Source organism: Polyergus mexicanus, unplaced genomic scaffold (genome assembly GCF_030449975.1).
Source record: "Polyergus mexicanus isolate NDT 795.1 unplaced genomic scaffold, iyPolMexi1.0 SCAF_12, whole genome shotgun sequence".
Lineage (NCBI taxonomy): Eukaryota > Metazoa > Arthropoda > Insecta > Hymenoptera > Formicidae > Polyergus > Polyergus mexicanus.
The window spans coordinates 6555334-6571779 of NW_027223332.1; the positions used below are offsets into that span (position 1 = coordinate 6555334).

Here is a 16446-nt window from a genome sequence, read left to right on the forward strand (position 1 = left end):
TCGTGGCATCGAGTACGCGGCAGCCTTTGAGGAATTACTGCATGTATATTTAAACGAAGTGACGACCGGGATCCTCCAAAGAGGACCCTGATGGACAGTAATTACGCGCGGTGAAATGTCGCGGTTCTTATGCGCGCGGCACTGCTTTTAATAAATAAAATATATTATACTCGATTTTTTATATATACAGAAATCTGGTAACATAGTCAACTCTTTGTCTCTTAAGCTCTGCTCGGACTTGCGACTATATTGAAAAAATGATATTGCATTGAGAATGAAATCATAATATTTTCTCACAATATTACTCATCATTTATTGTGTCATTTTTTCTGTGTCTAATGCATTTTAACAATTCGAGTATAAAATTAATATTGCGTTTCCTTAGAAATCATTTAAATGTGATTAAAAATAAAAATCTTACTTTCTTGTTAGGTCATATTCTTTATGTACGAATAATGAATGCGCAAATTGACTGGAAAATTAAAATTATGCATGTTTCTAAAAAATGAATGTTATTCATACGTATAACGCGATAGTTCAAGATGCGCGATTTTTAGATGTAAAAGAGAGATGGGATACAACATTTTCTGAGTAATTCTAAATTAGCTAGTTTTTGAAGTTTTTTCTCATGATTCGGATATTGATTATAGCAACAATAATCGTGAATTCTTAGTTTTAATCCATCATCGCAAGACGGATACGGTGGCTCATCTGGTATTAATCCGATATAATTATCCGAGCAGTTGTACGAGGGGGGAAAAAAGAAAGGAAGAAAACGCCTTCTTCTGGAACTTTGTTGAAAGTATAGCGAGGAAGACTTGCATAGCGGAAACTTGTTTGCAAGCGGAAGTCGGCGTCCCTATTGATTTTCTCGGGACAACGTATATACGATACCCGGAACACAACGACGTTATATCCCTCATCCAAGTTGCATCGCTTATACTGTTCTCGCTATAAACCCTAGACGAGTTATATCGGAGGCGCTATATTGTCTTTTCTATCGCGGCTGTTACCCTCCCTTGAACTTACTCCGTGAAAAAGACCGAAGATTTATGGGCGCCGGTAACCCTTGACAAGATAAGGTCACCCATCGATTAGCGGAAGAGGGTAAAATCGACGACGACGTCGTCGTCGGAGTTAATGGAGACTCGATCGATGCTCTCTTTTTCGCCGTTATTCGTCGATCACGCTGTTGGTTCGTGAGTCGTTCCTACATTCGTTCGTTCGTTTTCACGGAGCCACGCGAGTCTCTTCAATCTTAATCCCGGCCGAATGACGAATCTGAAAAATTTGTCGGCACGTCGACGAGCGCGGATACGGCGCCGGGATTAAAAAGCTTTTGTTTCCCGTTGCCGTTCTCCCATGCCGATAGTCACGGCATCGATTTTAATCGCTCGTCCTGCGATTCCGATCCGCAATTCCGGCTCGCGCCCCCTTTGTACTCGCATATGATACATCGGAGACCGCGAATCTCGGATTACGTATCGTTTTCATTTTATCAATGCATACTTTGATTTTGTTTACTGTTAGCTGTAATGACATATGCATAGTTTCCAAAATGTAAAAAATTATCGGGCGGAGAAGAGTGAAGAGAGTTCAGCAATATATTCGATAATATTTGGCAGAAAAAATAATTTATATAAGCTATAACCTCTACTATAGACTAATATACTATATATATATATATATATATATATATATATATATATATATATATATATTATTTTTAGCCAAAATTAAAATATTTGTGAATTATATTTTTTTAATTTTAAAATATAATTAGTAATTATTAAAAAAGTATGTATAATAAATTAATAATTATGAATTGAATATGTGGAAATTCTTAATATTAGACGATATTGATTATATGTTAAAGTAAATTTCTCCATATAAATTGCTTCAATGTATACGACGAGTATAATACATTAATACTTTATTCGAAGTCTGTTTTATATTAGTAGTCGCGATTCCAACTTTGCGATAACAAAAGTATCGTAACTTACTTACGCTGGAGTATTATAAAGTTAACGCAATCAGTAATACTCTAACTTAAAATGAAATTTCCTCTCACTGTGAGCATAGCGATATTGATAAAAAAAAAGTCTTCTAAAAATTTCAAACGCTCTACATACAATTGTAATGAATTTTCTTTTTTTCAATTTAATCATGTCATTTTTATAACGTCGAAATTTATTTATGTACGTTAAGATATAAAAATAATTTTAATTATTCACACTTTATAATATAAAGATATATTTTTACAGCTTTTAATAATTAAAAATCATAAATTAATTATTATAATTTACTTTTTCTCCACTATATATATGTGTGTGTGTGTGTGTGTTTCATTCAACATTTTGTAGAAATAAGAAGAATATTTATGTACGTAAACACAGAAATTTCATCGATTGTTTTAAGAGAGTTAATCAATAATATATTTAACTTTCTAGGCTAGGTAAAGTTATTAGCATTTAATTATTTTACTACGTTATAAATTTGAGCTGCATGTAAGAAGAGTGGTTTACATATGCACGCCGAATAGCTGCACTGTTCGTGCTTGACCTATTCGTGTTATCGTGGTTTCTGGAAACGCGATAACACGCGATACACTGAATTTCGATATCAAGCGTTCAAAACTATGAACTTTTTAACTTGTTAACCGAACATTTTGTTATCAAAAGCCATTTCTGTAAGTATAATTTAATATTGGTAAATGCAAATAATATCTTAATTATAGAAAGATATATCATTTCACAAGAAATGCAATGATATAAAATCGGATGTGATAAATTATTATTTCTAAATAAGATTACGAAGAAATCGCGAGTTTGACGATAACGTTAAATAACATTATACATTAATCGGAATTAAAACGTATTAGTTACGCGTATTCCGCAAAGAAGATATACATCAATTTGTTTATGGTATAACGATATTTTAATTTCGCTTTGACGATTGATGTGTGCAAGCTAAAAAGCATATTATTTTGGTAGATTAGAGAGATGTAATTATAATGCATTCCGTATACACATATGCATCATATCGGCAAATATTTTACGACGGATTTTGTATGCATAATATTACGCGTATTTGTGTGTGTGTCACGCGAGTGAAATCAATATGAATGACGTTAATAGATTGATTTACTCCGGACTTTGATGTGTGAATGCTACTGGATGAAACGCGACATCTCATTCACTTAATAATGATAATTTTGTTGGTATCGCTAATATATGAACTACATAATTAAATGCAATAAATTAGAATTAGAATATATATATATATATATATATATATATATGTGTGTGTGTGTGTGTGTGTGTGTGTGTGTGTGTGTGTGTGTGTGTGTGTGTGTGTGTGTGTGTGTGTGTGTGTGTGTGTGTATGTGTATGTGCGTATGTGTATACATATATAAAACAAAATAAAGCTCCAAAATTTTTTTCGTCACTTGATCATCTTCTTGAACGTCAATTTATTTTCCTAAAGAGAAGAGCTTTTGTATGTAGATATCAAACAATTTTATACTTTTTTTAAAGATTTATATTTTTATTTTTATTATATGTATCATATGTGATTTCTCTTATTTTTTCTTTTTCTCCAGAGCAATTCGATTGACCGGCCCATTCGTCACAATGGTGTACAGCATGATAACCGGTGATATGCTGACTTTCGGTATAATCTACACAATCGTGCTCTTCGGATTCTCGCAATCGTTTTATTTTCTCTACAAGGGATTCCCAGGCGTGAAATCATCTCTCTATCATTCTTATCCTTCGACATGGATGGCGTTATTTCAGATAACCCTTGGCGATTATAACGTAATGTAATAATATTATAAGCTATGTAAGCTTTGCCATAGATTATCGCTTTATCGATGTATCACTTTTTACCGCGAGCCATTATCTTGCACGCGTGCATGCAAATGTGTACATACACCCTCTCGTTCCTTTCCCTTTTTCTTTTTAGCCTGTGCATTCTGATATGCAATATAATATTTGCCCAATGTGTCAATATTTGCAAAACTAAGATATTTTTTTTGTCCGCTTCTCTCGTTGGTTCCATCTAATTCGTTCTTGCGATTCAAATAAATTTCAGGGATTTTAAAACACTGCGTAACGACATCAATTTAATCGTTCTACGTCAGAATTGCGATAAAACGTCACGTGCGCGCGTTTATAATATTCCAAATATTTTTCCAGTCAATGGCGTGTCACGCCATGCTGCCATGAATCTTGAATTTCAATCACGGACAATTCCACGTCGCACAAAATACAGTACAATATGGTTTCCTGACGAAATTAAAGATTTAGTACGCCGGTCGCGCGCGTCCGCACAAATGGACAATGGACGCGCAAAATACGCCTGTCCAGTAAAAATCATTACATAGTTTTGCAGTTTGTATAACGATTAACTCGTTGCACAGAATTAAAAAGAGAGTGATACAAGGGGTGAGATCGGAGAGGAGGCACAAAGTATGGAAAATACGAGTTTCCGTTTGAAAATTCTATGCCGTTGCGAGCATGCAACATTGACCGCTTATTTACTAGCATATATACCTATAATTGCCTCACGATATTCACGCGCGACGATTTACCGGCGTTATATTTGTCCTATTGTACTTAAATTCGCGTGTATTGCAGTACGCGGACTTGAATAACACGATCTATCCTAACTTGAGCAAAACCGTCTTCGCGATTTTTATGGTGCTTGTGCCTATTCTGCTGCTCAACATGTTGATTGCCATGATGGGCAATACGTACGCACACGTTATCGAGCAAAGCGAAAAGGAATTCGTCAAGCAGGTTCGTATTAAAATATTTCACATTTCTTTGAAATTTAGTATCTACGAAAAATGTTCGTGTTTCCGGATTATTTTCTTAAATGTTAGATATTTTCAATATAAGTTTCCAATACAATGCAAATTTCCGAATATCATATTAAAAACAAATTGTTAATATTAAATATTAAATTTGAAGGGAATACACACTTTGTTGAATCAATTGATGAAAATAATAATATGAAATAAAAATTGAAATTTTCGAATTTTATTGTTAGCTATTTTGTGTAAAAATTCTTTAATAATAAACATGATCTGCTTAACTATGATGATATAAATATACACATATATGTAGATCGTATAAATAAATCTTGTCTATTCGTCTGTTTAATTAAACACATATCAATTTTTTTCTACATTAAGTGGGCGAAAATCGTGGTGTCCCTGGAACGCGCCGTGTCACAGAAAGACGCTCATAATTATCTACAAGAATATAGTATCAAGCTAGGACCAGGCGACGATCCTAACAATCCCGCGTCGGAGCAGAGAGGCGTGCTCGTTATTAAAAGCAAATCAAAGACCAAAGCGAAACAGCGTAAGGGCGCTGTAGCTAATTGGAAGGTGATATATTTATTTATATTTATTCTTTTTTTTCGTATATATGCGCGCTGGCAATGATGGTATACATGATTTATTCCATATCTGTGCATCAAGCGTCAGAATTTATTTATCGGCATCCCATTTAACTGATATAGGACTCTCGTAAAATGCACGCATCGAATTTTGCTACGATGTAATAAATTTTGTCGCAATAGAATAACTATGCGAAATATTTACCCCAAGATGGGTTAAAAATTAATGGTTTTAATAATTCATCAAATTGCATGTCTTCTCCAATATATCGACGAACGAATAGAAAATTGTCATTGATACGATTTAAATATCGATAATGTTATTTGAAGAAACTAAACATCGTTTATGTATATAATGGCGTGACTATTAATATTATTTTTTAGATGTCAATTTTCATCTATAAAAGCAACATGAATAATCTGCATTGTTATATACGATAGGTCGTTTTAATTTTATCTTTTCGCTTCATGCATCGCATTTTTGCAGCGAGTCGGAAAAGTCACGATAAACGAGCTGAGAAAACGAGGTATGACCGGCGAGCAGCTTCGACATATAATGTGGGGCCGCGAATCCTTCTCTACTCCTGTGCGAGTCAGGTAATGATACTTTCATTGCATCTCATCATATCTTATTTCTCTCCAGAGTTATCCATATTCTATAATATTATATTTTTATTCAAAAATATTTACATTGTTTTATTATTTTATATAACATACATGCTTTTATTATAATAATTATACTGATTGTATTTATTTATATCACTTTATGTCATTATAAGATAAAAATTTTTTAAATAATACATAAATACATTTTTTTCTCGACTTTTTGATTTTCTTTTAATATAATATATAGTTGTTACTATTTTATAATAATTATTTATTTAATTATTGTTAATCCATGTATGCGACAAGAATGGTAAATCTGTTTTAATTACTGACTGTCTCAACCGTTCGCAACTCGCAGCGTATACATAGATTTATGATCGCTCTTGCGCCGGATGAGTCACTCTGTTAGAGAGACGGTGTATTCAGACGCGATACTTTTTATCATCTCGTAATTCCGTTGAGCATGTCATGTACAATCCGGACATAGTTAACGCCGCCGGCGTTTAGAAACAACAGAGTCCTTCATGGATTGGCTCTATATGCTTCTACGTAACGAACGCGTAACAACGCGGTACGAACGTGACCGTATCTCGATTCTATTACATATTTATGAAGCTCGACGCGCGCGATACGTTACATAATACTTATGTAGCAGGATGTAAGATGAATAGATCGTATATCTACTCAATAACAAGGAATCAGTTCCTCGAAACATCAGTCACTTAATATCATGTAAAAATATCTTCTGTTACCTGGCAAATTGAATATCACTTCCGTTCGTGCGCGCGCGAATATTTCATTTTATTGAGAATTTAATGCATTATGCGTCAATAAAATTGGGTTATATTTAAAAAAATTATATATGTATATATATATATATGAATATTTTATAACATACTTTATAATCTAATTGGCATATCTATTTATTAATTATTTGCTTAAGAGGGAAGTATTTATTTATGCCTATATATATATATATATATATATATATATATATATATATATATATATATATATACATATATATATAAATTAATATTATAATAAGTATTGTTTATCATAATGATTTTTTTTTTGAACAGAGTATATTTATAATACGTGACATTCGATTTTCATGATATATCATGAAACATTGTGGCCGCGCAATAATTTCACGTGTATTATAGTCCCAATGCTGACCAACCGCAAGTGTCGGCAGTTACTGCAGGTTTTGGTGGTGCGTTAACCGCAGCTTTGGACGTAATGGCCTTTGCACATGACTTTGACTTATCCGCGGCGACAGAAGGCATACCCATCAATATCGATGCGAAACAGATAAAAACGACACAACAGAAAGCCATTTTCAACGACCATCAGATTAAAACGACCCAGACTAATCCGGAAACAGTGACGAGTGTCCAGCCACATAAACAGCCCATTGGGGAGCCATCTAAATTATCAGGTCTTACGGATTTTATCGATAATACTACTAATCCCGTGAAGGATGTAGAAGCGATGAATTTAAAAAATACGAATCGTAAGTACAGATAAATTTTTTTATTGATTTTGCTTCTGTAAATAATATTTTGATAATAAGAATATATTTTAATTATACTTAAAATCCGCAAATTTTATTATCCTGTGCGCGGATGTAAAGAAATTAAATAATAAATATTAAATATATAGAAACAAAAGCGCTCGAAGCAGCTATTGAAGATCCATTTCTGGAACTAGTTATTGCTTCCGAGACTACGATAGATTACGAAATCTTACTGCAAATAGCGAAGTCTGCCCTAGCCGCCAGCGAAGCTTCGATGAAAACTACGATTGATTCACAAATTTTGGCACATTTTGCCATGATTCCTCCGCCAGTCACTGAGAAATCCATCGTTAAGAAGCAGTATTTTATAGAATCCAGTGACAACGATTTCGGCGGTAAGCAAGATATTTATTTCTGTTCCCTTTATAAAAAAGGCATGAAACCTCGAACTCGAATATATCAAAGTGTTGAGGCCTCTTTTCCGCGATGTTGCTTGGTTGTCTCCATAGACATAGTACAATATATCTAGACCGAGCGTTTACCTTTATTTAAAAAATGGGTGTAAAGATGCATGTAGAAAAGGACATACCCCATGCGTTCTCTCTCGCTCGTACATAGCATAGCGCTCTCTTTCGTCATGCTACGTGCGAGCGAGAGAGAACGCAAGGAGCACAAAACAGAGTATGTCCTTTTCTACCTCGGCTCCCACTCCTCAACACTCGATCTAGATATATTATGTCATTATGTCTATGGTTGTCTTGCTTGTGCGCTGCGACTTGCTTCATTCGTGTTATTTGCAACTGTCAAATCATAAGAATTTTGACAGTTTGACAATTTGTGAAAGAAAAATTTAAAGTCCATAAATAAAAGCGCGTGCGCAGCGCGCGTCTGTGTTGTTCTAGTTATTACTAAAATTTAAAAACGGCTTATAATGCACTCATATTTTTTCATTTTATTAGATATCTATAATTGTTTCTTTAAATAATTTATATTTTAAATAGTCTATTTTTGTGTGTGAACGCTATTTTGTCTATAAACTTTGTATACAATATATAACTTAATAATGTAATAATTTTATAATAATTCTTTTACGAGTTTTATGCTAATTTTATAAGTCTCATATAGTTGGAGTTTAAAATATCTTCGGAATAAAAATTTAAAATACGCTATTATGAAGCAAGGCTGCTATGAAATAGCTATATATACATAAAAAAACGATAAAATTACAACAAAAATTGCGAAAAATTCTCGATTTTTTATAAATATAAAATAAAATCCTCCAACAAATATTTTTATGTAAAATGTAAAAAAGATGGTCATGATAGTCAGCATTTTTAAGAATCTGAATCCAAATTAATTTTTTTTCTAGATCTTAAAGAATGCCATGTATATATTTGCCCTTTTTTACACAAAATTCAGAAAGAATTGTCAGGAACTTTTAACCATGTATTATACGCGCACACGAGCGAAAATTTTCGATAATTTTATATGCTTGATATATATTTTTTATCGTTTTTAGAAAAGTTATTTAATTTGTTGAAAATGTTAATATGATAATTATTTCCTTAACGTTTTTCTGTATATTTATTTACCGACAATCGTCTCTGAAAAAAACTTTTATTTTTTTGACGATGTTCTGTGTTTTACACAATTACATGCTTCTCTCTCTGTATATACATACATACATATATATATATATATATATATATATATATATATATATATATATATATTCGCAAATTTATTATTATCGCGGAGATAAACGAGTATTAATTTCACGAGTAACAAATAATAAATTAAATAAGTTATAAATTGCTCACCTTGCGGTTGTTCCGCCGTCGCCTGATAGTTCCCTAAACTTCCTTCTCCTCTCTTGCTTATCCTTTGCTGTTCCTTCATGGCACTTACACTCATTCACGAAAGCACTATTAATTATGATCACGCCCGCACTAATCAGCACAAGACGACGATTGCGCGGTAATCGGTATCTTATACGATATTCCTGACATTAATCGCATGCGTCGCGTATTTTATTTATTATTATGTTACGACGAAGAAACAACATGAAAAGTATATTTCCACTAAGTCACGATTCACAAAGCCCGAAAATCGCGCGGTCAAATTGACACACCGCAACAATCTTATCGAATAAGTAATATACGCTCCTGTCTTAAGACGATTATATTCTTATATCAGAATGTAAGCGTAAAAGAAAGTATATATAAATTAAAATTAAAGATAAATATCTATAGAGAAAAACGCGATATCTGAAAATGTTTTTGTTTTTCTGACTCGTTGGATTTTGATCAAATAAACCACGTAAAGTACAAACGCCAAAATTCTGCTATACGATTGACAAATTTTATTTCCATTCATTTACTTTATATTGCATCATATATAAATTAAATTCCATTCGATTCGACACACATTCTGTACTTATAAAATATTTTGTTAATGACCGACTTGTTAATAACTGATGAGTTTTGATATAATGACGGTAAGATTATCTCGATACCGCGTGACATTATGCGTATTGAGTTAATTGCGCGAATGTAACAAGGCACACGAGTGAACATCAGCACGTATGTAAGTAAACAATATTTAGCCTTCGTTTCTCATGACGTATAACGTGCTATTGTTTACATTTCGTAATGTTATGCTATTATTCGGGTTAACAAGAGTCACTCCGTATTTCATCTATACGTTTTAAGATTTCGACATATTTTTCTTCTATTTACATTCGAGAATCTAGACATATTTAAAGGAATAATTAGCGTCGAATAAATCTTCATAGTCAAACAATCTGGAAATTCTATTTTTTTTTACTTTGATATTTGCTTGAAATAAATATGTTACAAATAGAATGAGCAAATTTATATATATATATATATATATAACTTAATTTATAATGTATTATTAGTAATTATAATTAATAATATATTATTTAATTATATTATTTATAATTTAATTTATTATTTGTTACCTCGTGAGATAATTACATGATGAGAGATGTTCCGTGCATCATCATTAACTCTTCAAAGCACAATGAAGTAGCCGGTCATGTCAAATACGATCATTACCTTTTTAAATAACATTTAAAGATTAGCAGCCTTTGACAATTAATTAATTCTCGCGACTGACGACTCGTAAGCGTACTTCATACAGTTACTTATCTCTTTCAAAGCATGTATTTCTTGCAATATATTCAGTTGAAATAAATATCGAAGTCATAAGGGACGGAAATTATAAATTATGGTTTGAAATTTACTGACAATAATTATTTTTTTAAATATATTTAGATTCAAATATGTGTCTTCTATTGAATTTTTCGGTGATTTAAATATATTTTGATAATCATCTTCGGATTGTGTGAATAATATACAAATAATAATTGCAAGATTAAGTGAAAAAAATAATTAAAAGTAATACATCAACCGTTTAATAATAATTAATTTGAGATTTAAGGAATAATATATTTCGCATATATTTATATCTCATAGTGCGTTAAATATTTCGTGGTAACAATAAATATTGCTTACTACACGGTATTTGGTCTTTGTTTCTCACGGCGTATAGCACGTTATTGTTTACGTTTCGTGGCCTTGTTATCATTCAGGCAGCAACGCTCGAGCGAGTAGGTAGTGGCACGAGTTGCTCCGTATTTCATCGCATTACTCCTCTATATTCTAACGATTTCCGTCTTAATTAGCTATTAATTCAATTCGTATAATATCATGCGAGTATTGGGATAAAGTTACCATTATCACAATTCATTATTTCATTAACGAAACGTTCTAAGGACAAAATGTACTGACTCCGAATCAAGCGGCGTTTAATTATTACACGCGCGGTACAAACAGGTACATATAGTACTTTTAATTGGTTTAAACATTTTATCAATCGGGTAGCGAAGCTTTTTTAATACTTTATGTATATACATCGATTATTTGTTGAAATTTGTACGTGATTTATTTTATCGAAATTTATCGCGCGAGCAGACAATAGAGTGAGAACATACTTTTGTTTCGTATTCTCGCGGACATTTATCTTTAATTCATAAACTCGTACATTTTGCATTTATGTTTTAATACAAGATAGTAATCGGTTTAAAACGAGAGCGTATATACTATTTGTTAACAATAACATTTGCGAACAGCGCGTTAATCTGGCTGCGCAAATTTCGAGTGTCGAGCATAGATCGTAGTTTTTATTTCGGTTGTGCCGTACAAAATGTCGCATGATTTGCGTCGTGTTCTGCGAGTAAGATCGTAATTAAAAGTATTTTTGCGCGTGAGTGGTATGAAGAAGTAGCAAAAGAACAGCAAAGAGAAGAGACATAAGGAAGCATCGGGTGACAGTGCAATCGTAGGGTAAGTATATAATTTATTTAATTTATTATTTTGTCCTCGTGAAATTAAGTGATAGTGATCCATTTGATACTATTATAAAATATAATGCATATAAATATATTTTTATAATATAATATAATTAATATTAAAAATATGTGTGTGTGTGTGTGTGTGTGTGTGTGTAAAATAAGAAAGATTAGAAAAGAATCGGAAGTCTTTTTCTGATAATTGTCGATATACAAATATATAGAAAAATATGAAGGACACAATTAGATGTTAATATTTTAAATTAAAATGACAATAAATAATCTTTCTCTAAAAGATAGTAAAAAATATGCACCAAGCATATAAAATTACCAAATTTTTCGCTCGTATATACGTGTAAACGATACAAAGTTCTTGACGATCATCCTTACGTTTTATATTAAAAGGGGTAAGTACTGTGTTGTGTGTCACATCTTTTAAAACCCTTTATGATAGAAAAAGATATAATTTGCCATCAGTGAGGGTCTGAGAAGACCCCGTTTAACTCGAAATTTTTATTCATACGTGAGTCTACACGATTAAAAATTTCTAGCCGTCGTTCCAGCGTTTCATAAGAGCATTGTATAAAAAGTGTAGATTTTGTGGAATTTTTTAAGATCTCTCACGATAGAAGAAAGAATATATTACCATGAGTTAGGTTTCAAAAGAGTTTCATTTAATCTGAAATTCTAACTCATGCATGCTAATGCTATAATTCTTGGCGTTTATAAGTCTTTGCGTTTTAAGTTAAGCAATGCAAATATTCTAATACTAGACTGCTTAGGATTGAGAAAAAAATAATTTGCTAAGAATCAGCTGTCAAAGGATTTTACTTAGCCGAAATACTCACGCATTATTAAATATATTTTAAAATGTCTATGATCATTGTCTATGATCGGGGAAAAATAGATTTTATATAATTATATAAAATCATATATAATTAAATCCGAAATTGGCGCGATATAATCTTATCTTATATAATTATATTCGACTAGATGATTATACATATGAAAACAGATTTATTAGCTGAATATGATTATATAAAGATAAGATTATATCTCGTGCCACAAATTTCGGACATTTATTATATTATATATGATTACACTTATAAAATTACATACTTTATTAGATCTTTTCATAATTATTTAATTATGTATATTTACATCTAATCATGTTATATCTCATTATAAATCATTTTTTTCTCGGATAATTAAAAACAATAGCATAACGATAAAAATATATTTATGCAAAATCAAGAGCAAAAGAAAATAATAGAAAAATATAGATAAATACATTTTAAAATAAATTCTCACTAACTATAAATTAAATCTTATTATTTTGATAAATGCAAAATAAAATGTTGTGTTTTTTATTATAATTTTATTATAATCTTAGATATAGCATAATTTTAAATGACTCTTAATCATTTCTATATACGAATCTACTTATAGTATTATCATATTTTAAATTTTCAATCAAAGAATGCGAAAACTTCAATGAGCTTACATCTGTAAATCTTATATTATCCAAAAAAGATTACGACTGTTGTTTACAGGAGATAATTTGCTAGGCGCTGAAGCTCGCCTTCGAAGAATAAAATCTGCGAATAACAGGTTTATTTCTACGTCAAAACGGTCACACCGTAATGACGATGACGATAGTTCTTCGTCCACTATATCAATCGAACGAAATCAGCGATATCGACCCCTATTCAATGATCCGGAAGAGAAACCGGCAAATCATATCGAGATTGAAGGTCGAAAGACTTCCATCGAAACAATTAAGTCGGAAGTCAAGCAGAATGGTAACATTTCAGTCAAGGTACCGGATAAAATTCAGAAACGTCGGCCGAAAACGGCGAAAAACAGGTAATAATGCCTTATTCATGGTCGATGATAAATCACGACATTTTTTAATAATTTTACGATAAGTCATACATAGCGGAGATAGACACGGGAATATTTTTATATTTGCGAAACAAATTTATACGCGAGAGAGGGAGAGAAAGGGAGATAGAAAAAGAAGTATATTCTATTGTTCATCGCAATATTTTCAAAGCAAAAAAGACGAATATCTTTTTAGCAAAAAATAAATAGTTTCATATATCATTAATACAATTTAAAAAATATCTGTAAGTTTATAAATAATTTTATTTCTCTAATTTTCTTTATTTTATTTATTCTCAATAAGCAGTGAGCAAATTTATAGCTTTATACCACAGATTATATAGCCTTTTTACCACAGATATATTTTATAATTTATATAAAGCTGAAAGTCGACATTTATTGAATCGATATTTATATCGGTAACTAACCACGAAAGTCGATAGTAAGAGAGGGAGAGAGAGAGAGAGAGAGAGAGAGAGAGAGAGAAAACTAGAAAAAGAAATCTATATCTATTATCTTTTCAAATAAATAATAATCAATACGCTACGTTAATTGACGTGATTTATATAATGTGTTAATTAAATTCCATCTAATAACCATCCCGTCGTTGGCGCTAAGCAGGATAAAATCATCATGTATATATTGTAAATTGTTTGATTTTTCCTCAACAAAGATATTTTTGCGTTTATAGAAAAATACATAAGTATATCAATCAGTTAAAATAAATTTTATATAAATAGATTTTTATTCTTAAAGAGCTTAATTACAAATCCATTTAATTACTAAATACGTTTAATTACAAATATATACAGTGTATAATATCGAAAATTAAAAAGAGAAGAAAAGAAAAACAAAATACGATAATTCATGACATTTGACGTTTTTCCTCGCGAAAAAAAGTATAAATTAAAGAAATATATAGCTTAAAGAAGAACATCTCTAGTTGAATATATATTTATATGAGGCTCGATAACGGCGGCCGATTGCTTATTTCCCTAATCAGTCTGCGTTTTTTTTTTTTTTTTTTTAATGCATTCGCGCGCAGGGTATCGCCTAAGGAAATAGAAGAGCCGATGAGGAGGAAGGAATCGATCGAGCTGAATAAGGCGGCCTCACCGCCGACGTCGTCCTCGGATCCGCTCGAACCATGGAGCACGCGTGGCATTACCGACATGAACACAATATTGGCCTGGCGGGATAACGCACCGGATAGTCCTTAATATGATTTTATGACATTTTGCGCTACACCGATCATGATGCCGACGCCATTGGCGTCGGATCATGCACATGGATGATCGTGCATAAGAAGGTCTCACGTTCGAACTTATTTCGAAAATTGCGTAAATTCAGTTTTAAAAGTTTTGAACTTTAATACGTGTGACGGATTCTGATTTAATCCAGAAGTTACACTCTCATTTAAATCAACAATAATTAATTAAAGATATGTTAATAATACTTTATACTTATAAATGAGTACAAAAAAGCGATAGAGTTAAAATATAAAATTAATCGACAACAGCTTTTCACGTACATAAGAGATTGGCTCACTGTTTCTTCGAAGGAAATCTTGAAACACAGTTTTAATGTTGCATAAATTAGTTTTTTCGCTGGTATTGCATGATATGCTTAATGTAAAAAAGAGTTTGGATTTATACAAGCGAGATATAGACAATTTGTAAAGATATACGATCTATTTGCATATATGGCAGTATTATGTGTATAAGTACTGCTAATATAAGTTTTACTTAATCTCTTACTCGCGCACCGCCTAACTTATTGTGGACGATATGCCATTAAGTAACAGGGTTCCATATGATAATTATTGAAGCAGATACACACACACACACACACACACACATATATAGTCAGGGACCAAGTAATGTTAACTTACCGTACTTATATACGTAATTTCTATAGGGATTGCACAATGAGAGATTTTCATATCCATATGTATGCATATCTATTAAATGAGTCGCTAAGGAATTTCTCAAAGATACAGGCAGTTTTGTGTAGCGCAGGCAATTTGTATCTCTTCGTGCTTTAGAAGATATTTCCAACTTTGAAGGAGATTCCAGATTTTAAATCTCTTACAAGATTCTCCAATTATATATGCAATTAAAACACTCGACAAATTATAAGCTGCAATATATTGTGCGACAATAGTCATATTCTCGTTGATGATAATTATTAACTGTTTTTTTACTTAACTAGTTCTTGCGCATTGTTTACGTTTTAAGGATTATAATAACATCGAAGATTATACCTCATTGCGAAAGACAAAAGTATCTTGAAATGTCTATTCAAGACCACGTGTAAATACTTGTGCATACAGATATACTATTTGTATACATGAAACATTGTATGTAAAATAAACTATTTTCAAGTGCGTATTATTAATTCGAAATTCTTCAGATTAATTTTAATTTCTTCCGCGTGTTTCATTGCCCATACGCCGCTTTTCGTTTTAATCAAAATGTTTGATATGCCATTACTCGGAAATGTAAATTGCGTTACTGACAAAACAATCAACCCTTGTAAAATCGAGTTGTCGCATATGCATACCGTTTTACGATAAAACGTTAAGTAAATTTACAATGTCGTTAAACGCGTCATGTAGTCTACGGTTTCAAAATTTACTCTTTTTATTTCGCAT

The 16446-nt window shown here is 31.7% G+C and overlaps 1 protein-coding gene across 2 annotated transcripts in view; it reads left to right on the forward strand.

Moving 5' to 3' along the window:
• Iav (transient receptor potential cation channel subfamily V iav) overlaps positions 1-16171 on the forward strand; it is a 34706-nt gene extending 18535 nt beyond the window's left edge. For both annotated transcript variants that reach the window (XM_070305376.1, XM_070305377.1), the window contains 8 exons: positions 3602-3818; positions 4641-4802; positions 5201-5398; positions 5897-6006; positions 7182-7531; positions 7681-7929; positions 13463-13775; positions 14839-16171. In XM_070305376.1, the coding sequence (XP_070161477.1) occupies positions 3602-3818; positions 4641-4802; positions 5201-5398; positions 5897-6006; positions 7182-7531; positions 7681-7929; positions 13463-13775; positions 14839-15013 (1774 nt within the window). In that variant the 3' untranslated portion in view covers positions 15014-16171. The remainder of the gene's footprint in view (positions 1-3601; positions 3819-4640; positions 4803-5200; positions 5399-5896; positions 6007-7181; positions 7532-7680; positions 7930-13462; positions 13776-14838) is intronic.
• Positions 16172-16446: the final 275 nt, after the last annotated feature.